The sequence below is a fragment of the Macaca thibetana genome, chromosome 15, assembly GCF_024542745.1.
Source record: "Macaca thibetana thibetana isolate TM-01 chromosome 15, ASM2454274v1, whole genome shotgun sequence".
Taxonomy (NCBI): Eukaryota; Metazoa; Chordata; class Mammalia; order Primates; family Cercopithecidae; genus Macaca; species Macaca thibetana.
Genome location: NC_065592.1, coordinates 4,310,040 through 4,331,013, shown reverse-complemented (window position 1 = coordinate 4,331,013; position 20,974 = coordinate 4,310,040). Strand labels below are relative to the sequence as shown.

At 55.5% G+C, this 20,974-nt stretch overlaps 2 protein-coding genes across 11 annotated transcripts in view; one reads left to right on the top strand and one right to left on the bottom strand.

Annotated features, from left to right (window-relative positions):
* MRPL41 (mitochondrial ribosomal protein L41) overlaps window positions 1-20,974 on the bottom strand; it is a 232,279-nt gene that overhangs the window by 53,199 nt on the left and 158,106 nt on the right. Inside the window, exon 1 of one of the 6 annotated variants that reach the window (XM_050760464.1) lies at window positions 14,443-14,446. The exons of 4 other annotated variants lie outside the window; for them this stretch is intronic. The gene's annotated coding sequence lies outside the window, so the exon portion shown is untranslated. Of the gene's footprint in view, window positions 1-11,404; window positions 11,409-14,442; window positions 14,447-20,974 lie in introns of those variants that run through there. One more of the 6 variants, XM_050760465.1, reaches the window with a different exon arrangement.
* Window positions 1-20,974, top strand: part of PNPLA7 (patatin like phospholipase domain containing 7) — an 86,648-nt gene that overhangs the window by 50,941 nt on the left and 14,733 nt on the right. For all 5 annotated transcript variants that reach the window (XM_050759721.1, XM_050759720.1, XM_050759719.1 and 2 more), the window contains 5 exons: window positions 7,494-7,643; window positions 11,133-11,196; window positions 11,673-11,841; window positions 12,943-13,125; window positions 14,316-14,434. In XM_050759721.1, the coding sequence (XP_050615678.1) occupies window positions 7,494-7,643; window positions 11,133-11,196; window positions 11,673-11,841; window positions 12,943-13,125; window positions 14,316-14,434 (685 nt within the window). The remainder of the gene's footprint in view (window positions 1-7,493; window positions 7,644-11,132; window positions 11,197-11,672; window positions 11,842-12,942; window positions 13,126-14,315; window positions 14,435-20,974) is intronic.

Below are 20,974 nucleotides of genomic sequence, written 5' to 3'. Positions count from 1 at the left end.
TCTCCTGACCTCATGATCCGCCCACCTTGGCCTCCCAAAGTGCTGGGATTAAAGGCATGAGCCACCGCGCCTGGCCGGCCTCTGTTGCTTCTAATGAAAGATCCAGGTATTCAGATGTTCTCCAGTAGGTAACGCATCATTTTTCTCTAGCTGTGTTCAAAACTTTTTGACCAGGCACAGTGGCTCACACCTCATCCCAGCACTTTGGGAGGCTGAGACAGGAGGATTATTTGAGCCCAGGAGATCAAGACCAACTTGGGCAACATAGTGAGACCCTGTCTCTATGAATAAAATTTGAAAAATGATCTAGGCATGTTAGCACACACCTATCGTCCCAGCTACTCAGGGGGTTGAGGTGGGAGGTTCATTTGGGCCTCAGAGTTCCAGGTTACAGTGAGCTACGATCATGCCACCACAGTCCAGCCTGGGCAACAGAGCAAGACCCTGCCTCAAAACACACACACACAAAGATGTTTTTCTCTGTCTTTAGTTTTCAGAAATGTGGTTTGGAAGTGTCTGAGCATGAATACTTTGGATCTGTCCTGTTTGGGGTTTCTTCGTCTTGGACCCGTAGGTTTATAGCTTTTAACACATTTTGGAAGTGTTCAGTCTGTATGTCTTCAAACGATTCTTTCACCTGTGGACGCCTCCACCTGTTCTGGAAATAAAGTGACGCAAGTGTTAGACCTCGCGTTATTGTCCTCAAGGTCTCCGGGGCACTGTTCGTGTTTTAAATCTTTTTCTCTCTCTGATGTTAAGATGGAATTGTTTCTTTTGATCTATCTTCAGGATCTTTGGCTTTTTGTCATCTCGATTCTGCTTTGAGGCCTATCAGAGTTTTAAAAAAAATTTTCTGTCACTGTGTTTTGGTTCTTCTGTAGGCCTCCTGTTTCTTTACTAGGACGTTCTCTCTTTGTCTTTGTTTCAGGAGTGTTCAGGATTGCTGGTCCTAGCTGGTAATAACGGCTTTATTGTCCTGGAGAAATAATTCCGTCCGTGACATGTGGTTGTTTTTATCTGTGGACCGTTTCTGCTGCTCTGGTTCAGAGTGTCCTTGCTCTTGGCGTCCTGGTCGCCGTGGATGTGGCCTGGTCACTATGGACCCATCCTGGTCACCCTGGTCACTGTGGACCCGTCCTGGTCACCGTGGAGGTGACCTGGTCACTGTGGACCCATCCTGGGCACCCTGGTCACTATGGACCCGTCCTGGTCACCGTGGATGTGACCTGGTCACTGTGGACCCGTCCTGGTCACCGTGGATGTGACCTGGTCACTGTGGACCCGTCCTGGGCACCCTGGTCACTGTGGACCTGTCCTGGTCGCCGTGGATGTGGCCTCGTCACTGTGGACCCATCCTGGTCACCCTGGTCACTGTGGACCCGTCCTGGTCACCGTGGATGTGACCTGGTCACTGTGGACCCGTCCTGGGCACTGTGGATTTTGAGTCCTGATGTTTTGTGTGTTAGACTATGAGACTCTGGTTCCCATTTAAGTCTTCAATTTCGCTGTCGGTGTGCTTGTATTCACAGGGCATGTCTTGGCCGACATTTGTGGAGTGTGGTTTGAATGTGAACTGACCCTGGTGTGCCTACTAGGTGCTGCCCAGGCCCAGTGTGAAGGCTGCATTCTGTGCCATCTTCAGCTCTCAGAGCCGCACACCTGACCCTGGCACAGGCTGGGTCTTCATGAGCAGATTCGGAGGCTTTCTTGGTCTCCTGCCTCTAGTTGGCAGGGGGTGGGGCCTCCTCTGCTTTCTCTGCAGGAGGTGGACAGTCGGGAGGGATGTTTGCTGGTCAGGAGGTGGACAGTCGGGAGGGATGTTTGCTGGTCAGGAGGTGGACAGTGGACAGTCGGGGTGGACAGTTGGAGGGATGTTTGCTGGTCAGGGGGTGGACAGTTGGGAGGGATGTTCACTGGTCAGGAGGTGGACAGTTGGGAGGGATGTCTGCTGGTCAGGGGGTGGACAGTTGGGAGGGATGTCTGCTGGTCAGGGGGTGGACAGTTGGGAGGGATGTTTGCTGGTCAGGGGGTGGACAGTCGGGAGGGATGTCTGCTGGTCAGGGGGTGGACAGTTGGGAGGGATGTCTGCTGGTCAGGGGGTGGACAGTTGGGAGGGATGTCTGCTGGTCAGGGGGTGGACAGTTGGGGGGTCTGCTGGTCAGGGGGTGGACAGTTGGGAGCGATGTCTGCTGGTCAGGGGGTGGACAGTTGGGAGGGATGTCTGCTGGACAGTTGGGAGGGATGTCACAGTTGGGAGGGATGTCAGGGGGGGGTGGACAGTTGGGAGCGATGTCTGGGTCAGGGGGTGGACAGTTGGGAGGGATGTCTGCTGGTCAGGGGGTGGACAGTTGGGAGGGATGTCTGCTGGTCAGGGGGTGGACAGTTGGGAGGGATGTCTGCTGGTCAGGGGGTGGACAGTTGGGAGGGATGTCTGCTGGTCAGGGGGTGGACAGTTGGGAGCGATGTCTGCTGGTCGGGGGTGGACAGTTGGGAGGATGTCTGCTGGTCAGGGGGTGGACAGTCGGGAGGGATGTCTGCTGGTCAGGGGTGGACAGTCGGGAGGGATGTGTCACTGGTCTCTGCTGGGGGGGTGGACAGTCGGGAGGGATGTTTGCTGGTCAGGGGGTGGACAGTCGGGAGGGATGTCTGCTGGTCAGGGGGTGGACAGTTGGGAGGGATGTTCACTGGTCAGGGGGTGGACAGGGGAGGGATGGACAGTTGGGTTGGGAGGGATGTCTGCTGTCAGGGGGTCAGTCGGGAGCGATGTCTGCTGGTCAGGGGGTGGACAGTTGGGAGGTGGGAGGGATGTCTGCAGGTCAGGGGGGGACAGTTGGGGGAGGCTGGTCATGTGGACAGTCTGGGAGCGATGTCTGCTGGTCAGGGGGTGGACAGTTGGGAGGGATGTCTGCTGGTCAGGAGGTGGACAGTTGGGAGGGATGTTCACTGGTCAGGGGGTGGACAGTTGGGAGGGATGTTCACTGGTCAGGGGGTGGACAGTTGGGAGGGATGTCTGCTGGTCAGGGGGTGGACAGTTGGGAGCGATGTCTGCTGGTCAGGGGGTGGACAGTTGGGAGGGATGTCTGCTGGTCAGGGGGTGGACAGTTGGGAGCGATGTCTGCTGGTGGGGATGGACAGTTGGGAGCGATGTCTGCTGGTCAGGGGTGGGACAGTTGGGAGGGATGTTGACTGGTCAGGAGGTGGACAGTTGGGAGGGATGTCTGCTGGTCAGGAGGTGGACAGTCGGGAGCGATGTCTGCTGGTCAGGGGGTGGACAGTTGGGAGCGATGTCTGCTGGTCGGGGGTGGACAGTTGGGAGCGATGTCTGCTGGTCAGGGGGTGGACAGTTGGGAGGGATGTCTGCTGGTCAGTGAGTAGACAGTTGAGGGGGATGTTTGCTGGTCAGGGTAGACAGTTTGTGGGGATGTTTGCTGGTCAGTGAGTAACAATTGGGGGGGATGTCTGCTGGTCAGGGGGTGGACAGTTGGTGAAGATGTTTCCTGTATGGGCAGTGGACAGTTGGGAGATGCTTGCTGGTACAGGGGTGCATAGTTGGGGGGGGCGTGTGCTGGTGCTTGCTTGGTGCCAGTCAGTGTCACTGGAGGCAGCTCCCATGAGGAGGGAGTGACAGACCTCTCCGTCTGTGGCAGCCATGTGGCTGGGAAGCGGACTCTGCTTCTTTCTTGGCCTGAGTCGGGTGGTTCTTTCATGAGTCCAGGGTCCCCGGCCAGCCTGCCTTCCTCTCCATCCTTTGGAGTCTTGTGAGAGCTGCCTCGAGCTGTGTCCCTCTCTGATCGTGACTGGTGACAGTCAGGTGGCCTGTGTCTGCTCCGCCTCCCTTCTGGCCCAGAGCCAGAACCTTACCGGTGCCTCTTCCCAAGGCCAAGGCCATGTGGAACTAGCAATGGCCTCCCCCGTTCTGCCTGAAATGAGGACTGTGACACCTCAGTCCGTGGAGAGGCGAGAGGAAGGGGATCCCCAAGGAAAAGCTGCAGGAACAGTAAGTCCACATCAGACTGCGAGAGCAGTGTTGAGGCCGAATCTCGGGACGAGGAGGCGGTTCTCTGTCCTCTGCTCAGCAGCACTTTGGCGTGTGTGTGTATTGTTTATTTGCTATCTGGGAGTTATTTCCTCCTGATTATAGAAGCCACATGCCTTCCACTTAGCGCCTAGACGCGGAGAAGCATCGTCTGGCCTGAGTCCCCTGCTCCTCCTGTGTGGCTGAGGCTCAGCTGCGGGGAGGGACATGCGGTGAAGGTGATGCTGGGGACGCCTCGCGGGGCGTGCTGGGTCGTGGTGGTGCCCGGGCTCCTGAGACCCCCCTGACAGGCAGGTGGAGGCTGGATGGGACGGCCTCTCAGGGAGCCAGCTGGGGGTGGTGAGAACTGGAGGCTCTGTGGCCGGCACAGTGGGTTCCGTGCCGGTGTGGTTGATTCCCCAGAGGAGCAGAGGCTGCCAGGAGGCACATGTGTGGAGGGTTTATTTTGCTTCATTTTCTTGTCTGTCGTTGCAGAGTTTTATCACAAAGGCTGTGTAGGCTGCACAAAGACCTGCGAGCCCCCAGGCAGGAGATGAAGACATGGCGCCTCCCTCTTCCAGCTGCTCAGGTGGTGCCAGGCACCGGCGCCTGGTTCTTTTTCTGCACAGACAGCTGCACGAGTCAGGCCGAGGGCAGAGTCCTTTACTGGTGCTGCTGGTTGGGTATTTACTCCAGGGCTGGGGTCCCCTCCAGGGGTCCGTGAGCCCCACGGCGACACACGGCCAGCGCTGCCCTCCAGGCCTGCACTTTGGGCCGCTCAGCTCCAAGCGCTTATCCTGACCAGGGCCCTGTGTAGATGCCTCTGCACGTCTCCAGCGCTGCACGTCACAGCCCTTGGCAGAGTGGGGTGCGGTCTGTGAACAGCTGGGGATGCAGCTGGGCTGTGCAGCCTCCAGGCAGAGATGAGCACAGGACACTAAGCCCTTGGCAGCCGTTGCGCAGCACCCAACCCTCCATCCCTGGCTTACCTGCTGGGGGCACTGGGCCCCGTCGGAAGCTGGCACCGTGCTCAGCAGGCCAGTCAGGAAAGATTCCTCTCCCAGAGCCGCAGTCGAGTTAGGTCAGGGACGAAATTAGACCGAGACGGCAAGAGAGATGGCTCAGAAGAGGGTGGGAGGGGCAGGGACACGCAGGTGGTGGGGCAGCCCTCCCTGAGGAGGTCAGGACCCTTGGGGCCAGGCATAGAGCTGTGTGGTGTGGGGGTCACCAGCAGCTCTCGGGGACCGCAGATGGGCATAGAGCTGTGTGGTGTGGGGGTCACCAGCAGCTCTCGGGGACCGCAGATGGGCAGAGGCTGCAGACTTCGGCTTGTTTTTTTTTTTTTTTTTTGAGACGGAGTCTCGCTCTGTCGCCCAGGCTGGAATGCAGTGGCGCGATCTCGGCTCACTGCAAGCTCCGCCTCCCGGGTTCACGCCATTCTCCTGCCTCAGCCTCCCGAGTAGCTGGGACTACAGACGCCCACAACCGCGCCCGGCTAATTTTTTGTATTTTTAGTAGAGACGGGGTTTCACCGTGGTCTCGATCTCCTGACCTTGTGATCCGCCCGCCTCGGCCTCCCAAAGTGCTGGGATTACAGGCGTGAGCCACCGCGCCCGGCTACTTCGGCTTGTTCTAAGTGGGGAGGGGCACCGGGGGCTTTGAGCAAAAAACGCTCCTGGTGGACTTGGGCATTGAAGGTCAGCTCTGGCCACTGTGCGCAGAGCCTCCTCTCAGAAGGCGGCTGAAGCCACCCCAAGGCTGTGCGGTGGAGGCCCAGCGCTCCCGGTGATGAGATGGACTGAGGGCAGGGACTGAGCGTTGGTGGGTCGGGTGGGAGCCTGGGGCCGGAGGTGGGGGCCGAGTCCGAGGGAAGATCTGGGGCTGTGTGAGTCTTGGACACTCATTCGGGATGTTGGATGGGCAGCGTCATTTATCTGTTTCTGCCTGCGTACAAGTGCAGGTGCTTTCGTTTGGGAGGCCTGGAGTATTTATGTAATAATGGAATCGTAGTTATAAACCACTCTGCAGCTTCCCTGCTCAGCAGCACGTCATCAGCTGTTTTCCTGTGAGCACCACGATCGCTGGCTGTGCGCTGGTTCCCCGAGCCATGTTCCCTGTTCACAGGCTCTTACCCGCAGGGCTGCCACGGCGCCGTGTGCATCCCGGGAGCTTGCAGGCGTCCACTAGCCGCCGTCTGCGGGGAGTGTCCCTCAAGCCCTCACTTGTTCTGTGTCCCCAGGTTTGCTCTCCTGGCCTCTTGCCTGACCACGCCGCATCCCCTTACTCTGACCTTGGCCAATCAGGACCTGCGTGTCTGGTGGATTTTGGAAGCTGCCTCCCTGGGGACGGGAGGCATAGGCCAGGGGACAGCCTGTGGGAGGGCTGGGCCATGGGGGCTGCAGAGCAGGCGTGTCCATGGCACCTGGATGCAGGAGACCCTCGTGGGCAGGAGTGTGACTGGTGGTGCGGTGGCCTTGGGAGTGTTGAGGCCGTCCCCTCAACCTCTTTCGTGGAAGCAGAGATGCCACTCATCACGCAGCTTCCAGTAAAGAGGGCCTGGGACCCTCAGGGGACCCTCAAGTTCCCAGACTCCCGGTCCATGTCCTTGCCATTGTGCTGGCCGAGGGGCCCCTCAGCCCACGTGGGGGCCAGGGAGAGGGTCCTGCCTGTCTGGGTGTGCCCCCATGGTGGGCCCTGGAGGCTCCAGTCTCGGGGAGAGGAAAGCCCGGTCTGCCTTGACCTCCTCACTGACGTCTCCGGGGTCTCCAGGGCCTGGCCCAGGTTTCCCAGGGCTGCGCTGTGCTCCCTTGGTTTCTGGAGTCCCTTGCAGATAACAGACAAGAGAAGCACGCCTGTTGATCTCTAGCCTGTGAATTATTTACTGTTCCTGGAGTGAGTGGTGGAAAGCCCTGCGAGGGGTTGGTTCAGAGGATGAGGCCTCACCTGGAGAGTTTGTCTAGTTTACTCCGATGAGGCCTCACCTGGAGAATTTGTCTAGTTTACTCCAAGCCTCATGTACCTTTCAGTCGCTCCCTGAATCACTGTCTTCAGTGGGTCAGGGCGAATCCACTGCCTGGGCCTGGGCCTGGGCCTGGACCAGTGCTCGTCAGGTCTGCTGTGTGGGGCCTGGGGGCGCTTGCACATGTGGACTGGCAGCTCATCAGGAAGAGCTGGGGAAGGCCTGAGACCAAGACAGCCTCTGGCCTGGAGGAGGCATGAGGCCTGGGCAGCCACATGGCTGGGGACGGTGTGAGGCCCAGGTAGCCTCTGAGGGCAGGGGGTGGCATGAAGTCCAGACAGCCCCTAAGGGCTGGGGAGGCACAAGGCCCAGGCAGCCTCAGGACTGGGGAGGCGTGAGGCCCAGGCAGCCTCTGGTGCTGCTGCATTGCTCCTGGGCAGCCTGGGGGGCCACAGGGCGTCTGGAGGCATCTGCGAGTGTCTGGGCTGTCCCAGCTGATGTGGGTCATTTGCTCCACAGGCCACCAGCTTGGGCTCCCCACGGCAGGCAGCAAGTGGGACTCGGGGAACCCGGCTGTCAACCTGTCCACGGTGGCAGTGATGCCCGTGTCAGAGGAAGTGCCCCTCACCGCCTTCGCCCTGGAGCTGGAGCACGCCCTCAGCGCCATTGGTAAGCCTGGGCCTCCCGGCCTCCAGCCGTCCTTGGGTTCTGGGCCTGCGGAGGGGGGGTGCCGGCTGCCCTCCGTCTTCGAGGGGACGCGGCGGTGGGTGGCCGGGGCTCAGGTGGGGTCAGTGTTCCGTAGTGTTTCCAAATTTCTGGCAGCTGTTAAATCTGGGGATTCAGGGACAAGGAGTTGAATTTCCTGAGAACTCAGAATTCTGCGGTATTCAGGTATTCTGTAATCTTTGCAACATTTTATTTACAAGTTTCCATGTGATTATAGAGACCATGATAATAGGAAGTCAGTTTTCTGTGGGTTTAGGGTTATACTAAGAATTTCAGTGTTGTCTTGGCAAAATAATGCAATAATAATGAATGTGGCCGGGCACGGTGGCTCATGCCTATAATTCCAGCACTTTGGGAGGCAGAGGTCAGGAGTTCAAGACCAGCCTGGCCAAAATGGTAAAACCTCATCTCTACTAGAAATACAAAAATTAGCCGGGCATGGTGGTGCACGTCTGTAATCCCAGCTATTGAGGAGGCTGAGGCAGGAGAATCACTTGAACCTGGGAGGTAGGGGTTGCAGTGAGCTGAGATCACACCGTTGCACTGCAGCCTGGGCGACAGAGTAAGACTCCATCTCTAATAATAATAATAATAATAATGATAATGCAATTAATGTTGTGTAATTATTATGAAACAATATATTGTGACAAGAGTATTTCAGAACCATGTGAAAATGCTCTCTCCTGATACCGACATTTGGTAATAGAAAACAATAAATGCAAAAAATGTATCATGTAGAAAGATACTACTGTAAACATCTAATATTTAAAAGTTATTCTCAGCCAGGTACGGTGGCTCACACCTGTAATCCCAGCACTTTGGGAGACCGTGGCGGGTGGATCACCTGAGGTCAGGAGTTCAAGACCAGCCTGACCAACATGGTGAAACCCCATCTCTACTGGAAATATAAAAATTAGCCGGGCATGGTGGCGGGCACCTGTAATCCCGGCTACATGGGAGGCTGAGGCAGGAGAATCGCTTGAACCCAGGAGGTAGAGGTTGCAGTGAGCCGAGATCGCACCACTGCACTCTAGCCTGGGTGACAGAGCAAGACTCTGTCTCAAAAGTAAATAAATAAAAGTTACTCTCAAAACAAAATTTTAAAACACATAAAGCATGGATTGCCTTGTCTGATGACCTTGACCGTCATTACATGACACATATTCCCAGTATATGCAGAAAATCGTACTCATTTCCAGTGACATCAGTCAGAGTATTCCAGGTGCATCCAAAAACGTCTTCTAGCAGTGCGGTGGAGCTGTACTGCTTCATAGAAACTAGTTACCTTTAAAAAACACTTTTTCGCCGGGTGTGGTGGCTCACGCCCTTAATCCCAGAACTTGGGGAGGCTGAGGTGGGAGGATCACTTGAGGTCAGGAGCTCGAGACTGACCTAGCCAACATGTTGAAACCCCGTCTCACTAAAAACACAAAAATTAGCTGGGCTTGGTGGTGGGCGCCTGTAGTCCCAGCTACGAGGGAGGCTGAGGCAGGAGAATCGCTTGACCTTGGGAAGTGGAGGTTGCAGTGAGCTGACATGGTGCCCTTACACTCCAGCCTGGGCAACAGAGCGAGACTCCGTGTCAAAATAAACAAAAAAACCACTTTATTTTGAAATAATTATAGGATTGGAGAAATTGTAGAATAGTAAAGAGAGACCCCATGTTCCCTTCGCTGGGGCTCCCTCACGGGCAGCGCGTTAGGGGGTAACATCGAGGCTGGGACGTTGGCGTTTACGCCATCTGTAGACCCCTCGGGCCCCAGCAGCCCGTCCGTGCCCTCCTGGGTGTGTGCGGTGCGGTGTGACGTGGGTGCCGTTTCTGTGACCTGCACCACACAGGGCCGTGGGGCCGCTCTGTCACGGAGGAGACCCTGCAGGTGGCTGCCACGTTGTCACCCAGCACCCCAGCCTGCCGGCAGCCAGGGACCTGTTCTCGATCTCTATAATTTCGTCATTCTGGGAAAGTAATAGAAATGGAACCACACAGTGTAGCCTCTGCTGACGGCCTTCTCCCACTCAGTCACGTGCACCCAGGTTCCTCCTGGCCTTTTTCTGGCCTGGAGCGCAGTTCTTTTTGGTGCTGAGTCATCGTCCGCTGCCTGGACGCACCAGTTTATCTGTTCATCTACTGGAGGGCATCTCGGCAGCTTCCAGGGTTTGGCAATTAGGAGTGAAGCTGCTGTAAACACCTGTGTGCGCGCTTCTGGGTGGACAGAAGTTTTCACTTCCCTTGGGTAAACACCAAGAAGGGTGATTGCCGGATCCTGTGCTCAGAGTATGTTTAGTTGTAGAAGAAACCACCGGGCCGACTTCCAGTGAGGCCGCACCGGGCTACAGTCCCACAGCAGCGAGCAGGATGTCCCACCGGCACTGGGCTGGATTTTGAGCTCAGAGCTGGGCCTTGGGTCCAGGGGGTATTCCAGGTCAGTTGTCAGAGGGGCCCTTATCTTGTGTGCCTCCAGGAAACAAATGTTGCCAGTTAAGGCAAGGCACAGGACACATTGATCTGATCTCTAGCTGTTTGTTCTGTTTGTTTTTTTTTTTTTTTGAGACGGAGTCTCGCTCTGTTACCCAGGCTGGAGTGCAGGGGCGCGATCTCGACTCACTGCAAGCTCCACCTCCAGGGTTCACGCCATTCTCCTGCCTCAGCCTCCCGAGTAGCTGGGACTACAGGCACCTGCCACCATGCCCAGCTGATTTTTTGTATTTTTAGTAGAGACGGGGTTTCACCATGTTAGCCAGGCTGGTCTCGATCTCCTGACCTCATGATCCACCCGCCTCGCCTCCCAAAGTGCTGGGATTACAGGCGTGAGCCACGGCGCTTGGCCGATCTCTAGCTTGTAATTAGAATTAGACCTCTCTGCTTCCCACACATGAGTCTCTGGGTCCTTTCCCACCTGGCACTGCCAAGCAGCACCCCCTCAGGCTGAGCCCCTCATCTTAGCTTCTCCCCCAAGCCTCTGGTGGCTGTGATGCCAGGGCTGACACTGGCGCCCCTGGTTGAGAAGGGCCCTGACAGCTGTGCCCACATGGAAGATGCGTACGAACAGGCATCTCGACACTGGGGACCTTGGCCTCTTGGCGTCTGGCGCCTCGATGATCTGGGTTTGGGAAATTATGTTATCTCCCATCGTACAACCTTCCCTGCCCTGCACACGTGGCAGGACACAGAGATTCCACTGCTCCTTGTGCTGGAGGAGACCGAGGCTCAGAGAGGCTGCCCAAGGCCTCCTTCAGGGCAGAGGGGAGGTAGCATCAGGCCACAGGCCCTTCCGCACTGGCAGGTGAAGAAGGCTTGGCAGTTGCGCTGAAGGGGAGCAGGCCTTGGGGGTGGGGAGGGGACTCTCACTGCCTTGCTTGGCGTTGGTGCCTTGCTCAGCCTTGGAGGTGGGCGGCCTGGGCAGGCTCCATTACTGGTGATGGTATTTTCAGGCCCGACCCTGCTGCTGACCAGTGACAACATAAAACGGCGCCTCGGCTCCGCTGCCCTGGACAGGTGCGTGCCGTCAGCCCCGACTCCCTCCTCCCAGCCGGCCCAGTGCAGCCCTGAGAGGTGTCCCCACTCTGTCACGTCCGGCATCTGCACTGCAGCTCCTCATCCGGCACACCGGGGTGTGAGGGCTGATGACATGACGCCCCTCACCAAACACACACTGGGCAGCAGTGACCTGCTGGGCACTGTCGGGCCTCCCAGGAGATCCTGGCCCCCGCTTCCCACCTGGGCAGCCCGGGGTCTCACCTTCCCCCGCCTGCCCTGCAGTGAGCCTCAGCCTCTGGGCTTAACGGCAGCCTGTGCTTGACCACCTAGGCCCTGAATGACTCACTGCGAACTAGAGATAGCAAGAAGTGCTGGGCCGGGAGGGGAAGGGGCAGCAACTGGTGCTGGCCTCTGCTGCCTCTTTCCACTGGGGACACGCACTAAGAGTGCCAGGCCCCTGCGGAGTAGTGAGGTCCTCCCTCTGCGGCCTGCAGTGTCCACGAGTACCGGCTGTCCAGCTGGCTGGGGCAGCAGGAGGACACGCACAGGATCGTGCTCTACCAGGCAGACGGCACGCTCACACCCTGGACCCAGCGCTGCGTGCGCCAGGCCGACTGCATCCTCATCGTGGGCCTGGGTGACCAGGAGCCCACAGTGGGCGAGGTGAGCACGGGGAAGGCCAGTGGAGCTGGGGAGAGCCCTCTCTTCAGAACCTCCTGTTTCTCTTTTCCTTTGAGTGAAACACTGCACAAACTCAGAAAAGGACAGATAATGAGAGCCAACACTCAGATATCTGCTACCCGCGTTTTAAAGACATGGTGCTGTATTGACCTCCAGCGGTGCCAGCACAGGCAGGGCAGGTCTCCAGCGGTTCCAGCACGGGGCAGGGCAGGGGCCCCACGTGGCCTCTTGTGAAGTCAAAGCCTCTGGTCGCCTTTCGCACTTTTACAGCCGGTACAGGAAGCTTCCCTTTCCAGGTCTCACCTTTTACATAAACGGTGCCCTATTTTATGTCGTCTGAAGTTTGCTCTTCTCCACAGCATTTAGGTTTCAGCGTCGTTCCTGTTCCCCTCGCTGCTTTTTCTGGCTACTTCGTTTTCTTCTTGTGAATGCCTCACCCTCTGCCTCTGCATCCTCAGCCAATGGGAACAGCCTTGTGCAGGCACCTTCGGGACGCCAGCCCCAGGCTGTGTCTGCAGGTTCCCAGATGGCAGCAGATCGCTGACCCGATTGCCTGTGGACCTTCCACCTGGCCATTGCTGCAGGCGAGGCCTCGGGCTCACGACTGCCCAGTCCTGTTCGTTCTCCAGCTTCCTGCCTTCAGTTCGCGTTTCCGTCTCCCTCCTCTGCTCCCTGCTCTGTTCTCATCACAAGCCTGCCTGGGCTAATCCTGGGGCAGCTAAAAATTCCTCCTCTCTGATGTATGTTCCTGTTCTGCAGCTAGTGATGCTCCCTTGTGAGGGTTTGTTTGCAAAATACCTCATTCGAAAAGGTTGCTGTATGTGTTTATGAGGCAGTGTTAGAGAAACAGAAAGAGGAGGTGTCCCCTCCTGCCGTGCTGACCTTGCCCGGCACCGTGGACGGACGGACCCCTGCCGTCACAGCTTCGGCAGCGCCAAGACCAGGCCACAGCCAAGTTGCTTTGCAGAACCCGGGCGCTGCTCCCGGGGTCCTGCCCTCAGACCCTCTGTGCTGCCCTTAGCTCCATCCTGCCCCGAGTCGCAGGCTCGCCCGGCTGGCAGACACGTGGGCTCTGCCTTTCAGCTGGAGCGGATGCTGGAGAGCACAGCTGTGCGTGCTCAGAAGCAGCTGATCCTGCTGCACCGGGAGGAGGGCCCGGCGCCCGCCCGCACCGTGGAGTGGCTGAACATGCGGAGCTGGTGCTCTGGCCACCTGCACCTCTGCTGCCCACGCCGCGTCTTCTCCAGGAGGAGCCTGCCCAAGCTGGTGAGGCGGGGAGAGCCAGGAGGCCTGCCCGTGGCTCTGTCATTCATTTCCTTGAATGTCCGAAGCTGCCTTCACATTCCCCACCTGATTTCCTGACACCTGCGCTCCCTGGGCCCTTCCTGTGCTTGTGAACGTGACCCTGCCTCACGTCTCCTTCCTCTTGCCCTTTGGGCCTCTTGTGGCCACGGCAAGGTGACACCCCCTGCAGCTAGGAGGCAGCCAGCAGGGTGGGGGCAGCCACAGGGCGGCCATGGGGCTGGGGGCTCACCGAACCCTGGGAGATGGGCCTGACGTCAGGGGAGGGGCAGTAAACCCTGGGGGATGGGCCTCACGTCAGGGCTGCTCAGGGCTGAGGCTGAGGCCCCACATCCGGCCGACGAGGGTGTCCTCAGGCCAGCACTGCTCCCTCCTTTGGGCAGAAGACCCTGAGACTTTTATTTTTTATTTATTTATTTATTTATTTTTTGAGACGGAGTCTCGCTCTGTCGCCCAGGCTGGAGTGCAGTGGCCGGATCTCAGCTCACTGCAGGCTCCGCCTCCCGGGTTTACGCCATTCTCCTGCCTCAGCCTCCTGAGTAGCTGGGACTATAGGCGCCCGCCACCTCACCTGGCTAGTTTTTTGTATTTTTTAGTAGAGACGGGGTTTCACTGTGTTAGCCAGGATGGTCTCGATCTCCTGACCTCGTGATCTGCCCGCCTCGGCCTCCCAAAGTGCTGGGATTACAGGCTTGAGCCACCGCGCCCGGCCCCTGAGACTTTTAATTCCAGTGTCCTCAGGCAGCCCTGGGACCTGAGGGTGAGAGGTGTCTGGAGGCTGCTCATGCTTCACAGCCCCCAGCCCACAGCTCTGTCCAGGAACCCGCACCCTGAAAGCACCATCTGCTGCAGGATTGGGGGACCCCAGTGGGGACAGCTCTGAGGAGGCCCTCTGGCCCCCCACCTGGGCCCACTCTCTTGCCCACGTACCCTCTGCCAGTGTCCTCCCCCCAGTAGCTGAGCTGTCTCTGGGGCCCGGCCCGGGCACTGAGGTGTTGATCAGTCTTATCAGGCAGGGCGTGCTGCATGCTGGGGAGGATTTGGGGTCAGTTTGGGTTAGAAGTGGAGGAAACTCCCCCCAGTCAAGCCAGGATGCGAGGTCTCGGCCGAGGGTGGGGCCCCGCACCAGCCCTGCCTGACGGCTCTTCCCCCAGGTGGAGATGTACAAGCGCGTCTTCCAGCGGCCCCCGGACCGACACTCAGACTTCTCCCGCTTGGCGAGGGTGCTGACGGGCAACGCCATTGCCCTGGTGCTTGGGGGAGGGGGAGCAAGGTGAGTGCCCCCCGCTTCCCACGCACTCCTCACGGTTGTGTGTGTGGTGACAGTCACCCCCTCGGGTGCTGGGCGGTGCTGGGTGCTGGGGCGGGGGGTGTCACCCGAAGACAAGGAGACCCTCAGGCCGCCTGTCCAGACCTAGCGCACATGGTGTGCCCACTGACACCCAGAGTGGCCCTGGTTTTATTATGGCCAGTTTAGTAGAAGACATATCTCGTTTTGACTGCCTTTGCTTACAAGTGGCTACTTGGACCAGGCACGATGGCTCACGCCTGTAATCCCAGCACTTTGGGAGGCTGAGGCAGGCAGACCACGAGGTCAAGAGATTAAGACCATCCTGGCCAACGTGGCGAAACCTAGTCTCTACTAAAAGTAGAAAAATCAGCTAGGCGTGGTGGCGTGCACCTGTAGTCCCAGCTACTCAGGAGGCTGAGGCAGGAGAATTGCTTGAACGTGGGAGGCAGAGGTTGCAGTGAGCCAAGATTGCGCCATTGCACTCCAGCCTGGGGACAGAGCAAGACTATGTCTCAAAAAACAAAACAAACAAACAAAAAAAGAAGTGGTTGCTTGTTGGCCCTTTGCGTCTCCTCTGAAATCTCTGCTCTTTCCTCAGCCGGTCTTTCCGGGGTCTGGTGAGTTTCCTTCACTCTAATACTTGATAAAGCATTGCTCTCTGCCAAAACTGAGTCTTTCAGGGACTTTAATCCCAGGTCACTCCTCCCCTGCCTTGTCATCAGACACCACCTTCTCCTGACCGTGAATAGATACATTTGGCACCGAGATGGAGCCCGGGAGCCCCAAGGAGGGTGGGACAGGCACGTGCCCCTCTGCTGAGCCAGGTGTGCATAAGGGGCAGGGCAGAGCCTCCTACCGTTGCCCCCAAATGAAGGGAGGACGCCGAGGGGTGCCTGGGCAGGGGTCCAGGCCGGGGCTGCCCTGCTGGGGTGGGGCCTCTCTGGCAGCCTCTCCCATCTCCCACGGAGTGCCAGCACTGCTACCCAGGGAGGAGCTTGGAGGTAGCCCCAGGGCCTCAAGGATGCTTCTGCTGGCCCCAGGGCAGGGCCCTGTCCGCCCCTGGGGCTGGTCCAGGTAGCGAAATGCCCACTGCATCCTGCTGTATAAGGGACTTGCCACCTCCTCTTGTGCCATACTTTCTCTTAAACGCTGCAGAAGTTGGCCTAGAGCAGTTCAATGGCTTACCTGAGGTTGTCAGGCTGGGGACAGGACCCAGGTCTCCTTCTGTGGGTCTGGGACAGTGCAGGGATTTGGAGCAGTTGAGCCCACACCCAGACCTGACTTGCAGGCCAGATCAGCAGCATTTTTAATGAGAACGTAGCTTTGATCAAGATAATACTTAGAAGCTGTAAGTATTTCTTAAGGCACATAACTGCAGGCCCTTGCCCTCCCTCCAGCACCACGTCCAGAGCTATCCCAGAAATAACCACTTCCCATGTTTTGGGCTGTCTGCTTGTCTGTATCTCTAAATCGCATTCCTATTCTAAGTTTTTGTTTTGTTTTGTTTTTGGTTTTAGATTGTTGACTTCTTAACCGCCTTCCACACCTGCAGTCAGAGTCTGTCCATCTCCAACTATCGATCAGTCACTCATCCACGCGTCTGTCTCCCTCCTTTCCACTCAGAATCCCAGTGTGGTTCCATCACTAGTTAGCCAGCACTCACTGTCTATGTCGTTAGGACAGTGTGGGTGTCCCTCAGAGCTAAGTCACATCCTGTCCTATCCTATGATTGAAGTTCCTTCCTTGGACTTAATAATTCTCACATTTGTTCAGTTTTCTGGGCATCCTTAGTTTACCCAAGGACACCGGGGCAGGCATTAACCTCCTCTCGGTATGTTCGGACACACCACTCGTCTCTGTTCAGTTTTCAGGAGTCGTCCTCCCTAAAGCCCTCTAGCCTCCTCCTATCTCCACTGGTTGCTTTCTAGCGTGCTGCTGAGAAGTTGCCCTGGAATTTTCTTTAACCGCCATCCTAGAAACTACCTTCGTTTCTCTCCTGTGTTCAGTTCCATTTCCTGTAATTTCATGTCTTCTTCATTGGTTTATTCCTCATTTTGGTGGATATATGCTCTAGAAATTTCCCTAGGAGGAGATGCATGGAGAAGTAAACGTTTTAAGAGCATGCATATCAGCAAATGTCCTCATTCTGTTCCCACACTTGTATGATAGTTTGGCTGGGTATAGAATTCTAGATGGAAATAATTTTCCCTGAGAATTTTAAGGCATGGTTCCATTGTCTTTTTAGTTTTTTGTATTGTTGTTGAGAAATTTAGTGCTGTTTTTATTCACAAGGCCTGTTTTTTCTTCTGGAACCTTGTAGGAGATTTTCTCTTTTTTAAAAACAAAACAGAGTCTCGCTGTGTTGCCCAGGCTGGAGTGCAGTGGCAATCATAAGCTCACTGTAGCCTCAACTCTCAGCTTCAAGCAGTCCTCCCCACTCAGCCTCCCAGAGTGCTGGGATTACAGGCGTGAGCCACTGTGCCTGGCCTGAGACTCTGCATTCTTGGTATTCTGAAAGTGCATGATGACGGGCCTTCATGTGGCTCTTTTTGCATCCACTGACAGTGGATTCCCAGTGGACTCTTTCAAATTTGGAAACTCACAGGCTTCAACTCTGGGAAATTTATAATTTTTCTAAATGAAAATGTTTACCTCCCTCTTTTCTGTGTTCTCGCTTCCTGGAGCTACAGGTGCCAACCACCAAGCCTGCTAATTTTTTTGTTTTTTTATAATTTTAGCAGAGACGGGGTTTCCCCATGCTAGCCAGAATGGTCTCGATCTCCTGACCTTGCGATCTGCCCACCTTGGCCTCCCAAAGTGCTGGGATTACAGGCGTGAGTCACTGCGCCCAGGCTTTTTTTTTTTGAGACAGGATCTCTCTGTCACCCAGGCTGGAGTGCAGCGGTGCAGTCAGAGCTCACTGCAGCTGGAAGTTCCTGGGCTCAGGCAGTCCTCCTGCCTCAGCCTCCTGAGTTGCTGCGACCATAGGTGCAGGCCACCACACCTGGCTAAGTTGTTTTTCTTTTCTTTCTTTCTTTCTTTTTTTTTTTTTTTTTTTTTTTTTTTTTGGAGAGAGAGGGTTTCACCATGTTGCCGGCAAATCTCAAACTCCTGGGCTCAGAGGGTCCTCCTGCCTCAGCCTCCCAAAGCGCTGGGATTACAGGCATGAGCCACTGTGCCCGGCCTTCCTGGAGCTTCTGATGGTCAGATTTGGGGCATCTTAGATGGATCTTCTAATTTTTAGTCTTTTCTCTCCCCTATTCTTCATCTCTGTCCTTTTGTTCCACTTTCTGGAAGATTTTTCTCAAATGTGTCTTGCAGTTGATCTTTTCTGCGACAATACCGCTGCGGTCCGAGCACGTTCCCCGCAGCCCTCCGTGTTCCTCCGGGTTCCCCGCAGCCCTCCGTGTTCCTCCGGGTTCCCTGCAGCCCTCCGTGTTCCTCCCAGGCGGCGTCGCGCTCCTGAGAACGCGCATCGTGGGCTTTACTTTGCCCGCCTCGCTCGCTCAGGTTTTCCACTGCGCGCCTGTTGGTGTCTGGCGTTGATCACGCGACATAGCATGCCTGAGATTTGTCTGTGCTCGTGACTCTCAGCAGTGGCGCTGCCGGGTACACTCACCACACTTTGCTTCTCCCCCTTCCTGTTGATGGGTGGTTGGTTTTCTGGTCTTGGTTATTACAAACAAAGCTGTTATCACCAACTCTTTTGTTTGTCTGTTTTGAGACAAGATCTCGCTCTGTAGCCCAGGCTGGAGTGCAGTGGCACGATCTCAGCTCACTGCATCCTCCACCTCCTGGCTTCAGGTAATTCTCCTGCCTCAGCCTCCCCAGTAGCTGGGGTTACAGGCACCTGCCACCTCACTGCAAGCTCCGCCCAGCCAATTTTTTTTTGTATTTTTTAGTAGAGATGGGGTTTCACCATGTTGCCCAGGCTGGGATCTCGAACACCATGTTGCCCAGGCTGGTCTCGAACTCCCGACCTTAAGTGATCCCCCCCCTCAGCTTCTCAAAATGCTGGGATTACAGGCGTGAGCCACCATACCCGGCCCAACTCTTCTTCAAATCCTTTTGTGGACATGTTTCCTTTCCTCTTGGGCAAATGCCCAGCAGTGTAAGTGCCCGGTCATGGCACAGTTGTATCGTTTTACACTCCCACCAGCAATGTCTGAGAGTTCGAGTGGCCCACATCCCCACCGACCCTTGGTAACGGCAGTATGTTAAATTTTGCCCATTCTAATGGTCTGCAGTGGTGTCTCACTGTGATTCTAATTTGCATCCCTCCAAAGACTGATGAGTAGAACACCTGTTCATGAGCTTGCTGGCCATTTGTGTATCTTCTTTTGTGGAGTATCCTTTTAAGTTCTTTATCCATTTTGTAATAGGTTTTTGTCTTTTACTACTGTATCGAAGGAGTTCTTTATTCTGAACACAAGTCTTTTGTGGATACATTTATTGCTGATACTGTCCTCAGTCTAGGCTTTTCTTCTCATTTTCTTAATGGCCTCTTTGGATGAACCATTTAAAATTTTGATGAAGTGTGATTTTCCGGTTTTTTTATGGTTATTAATTCTGGTGTCCTGAGAGGTTCCGCCTATTCCAAGGTCACAGAGGTATTCTACATCTTCTGGAAGCTTTTCCAGCCTGTACGTTTAAGTCTGTGAGCCACCGCAAACTGATTTTCATGACTGGTGTGAGGTGGGAGTCCACTTTTCCCATGTGGTGTCTGATTGCTCTGAATGATATGGTTCTGCTATGTCCCCACCCAAATCTCACCTTGAATTATGACTCCCATAATCCCCACGTGTTGTGGGAGGGACCTGGTGGGAGGTAACTGAATCATGGGGGCGGGTCTTTCCTATATTCTTCTCCTGATAGTCTCATGGGATCTGATGGTTTTACAAAGGGCAGCTCCCCTGCACACGTGCCCTTGCCTGCCACCATGTAAGATGTGCCTTTGCTCCTGCTTTGCCTTCCACCATGATTGTGAGGCCTCCCCAACCACATGGAACTGTGAGTCCATTCAGCCTTTTTTTTTTTTTTTTTTGAGATGGAGTCTTGTTCTGTCACCCAGGCTGGAGTGCAATGGCACGATCTCGGCTCACTGCAAGCTCCACCTTCTGGGTTCAAGCAATTCTCCTGCTTCAGTCTCCTGAGTAGCTGGGATTACAGGCACGTGGCACCACACCCAGCTAATTTTTGTATTTTTAGTAGAGATGGGGTTTCACCATGTTGGTCAGGCTGGTCTCAAACTCCTGACCTTGTGATCCACCCACCTCAGCCTCCCGAAGTGCTGGGATTACAGGCATGAGCCACCGTGCTCAGCCTGAAAATATATATATATATATATATATATTTTTTTTTTTTTTTTTTTTTTTTTTTTTTTTTTTTTTTTTGAGACGGAGTCTCATTCTGTCACCCAGGCTGGAATGTGGTGGTGCAATCTCAGCTCACTGTAACCTCTGCCTCCCAGGTTCAGGTGATTCTCCTGCCTTAGCCTCCTGAGTGGCTAGGATTACAGGCACCTACCAGCACACCCAGCTAATTTTTGTACTTTTAATAGAGACAGGGTTTCACCATGTTGGCCAGGCTGGTCTCAAACTCCTGACCTCAGGTGATCCACCCTCCTCGGCCTCCCAAAGTGCTGGAATTACAGGCTTGTAATTTATAAAGAAATGAGGTTTAGGTTGGGTATGGTTGCTCAAGTGCTGGGTAATCCCGCTGAGCCCCGTACCCGCCTAAACCTCATTTTCTTTTTTTTTTTTTTTTTTTTTTTTGAGACGGAGTCTCGCTCTGTAGCCCAGGCTGGAGTGCAGTGGCCGGATCTCAGCTCACTGCAAGCTCCGCCTCCCGGGTTCACGCCATTCTCCGGCCTCAGCCTCCCGAGTAGCTGGGACTACAGGCGCCCACAACCACGCCCGGCTAATTTTTTTGTATTTTTAGTAGAGACGGGGTTTCACCGTGTTAGCCAGGATGGTCTCGATCTCCTGACCTCATGATCCGCCCGTCTCGGCCTCCCAAAGTGCTGGGATTACAGGCTTGAGCCACCGCGCCTGGCCCCTCATTTTCTTTAGAAATAACCCAGTCTCAGGAATTTCTTCAGAGCAGTATGAAAACGGACGACTATACCTTCCCTCCCTCCCGAACTGCTGAGGCCCCCGTCAGATCCAGTGGCCCTGCAGGTGTGAGCCCGTCTGGACCTTGCTGGGTTCCATTGGTGTGTTTCTCTATCCTTAATGACAGTACTACACTGTCTTCATTACTGCAGCTTCATAGTCAGTCTTGGCATTGAGGAGTCACGTAGTTCCTTCCATTTTCCATTTTTCTTTAATTGTTTTGGCTGTCCTAGGCCCTTTGCATCTTCATGTGAATTTTAAAAGCAGCTCGTCAGCATCTCCAAAAAGAAAAACCTTGTGAGATTTGGATGGGGGAATATGTCGAATCTGTACATCATTAGTTGACAGCATTGAGCCTTCCAGCCCGTGATCTAGATGGATCTCCCCATGTCCTTAGGCCTCGCATAGT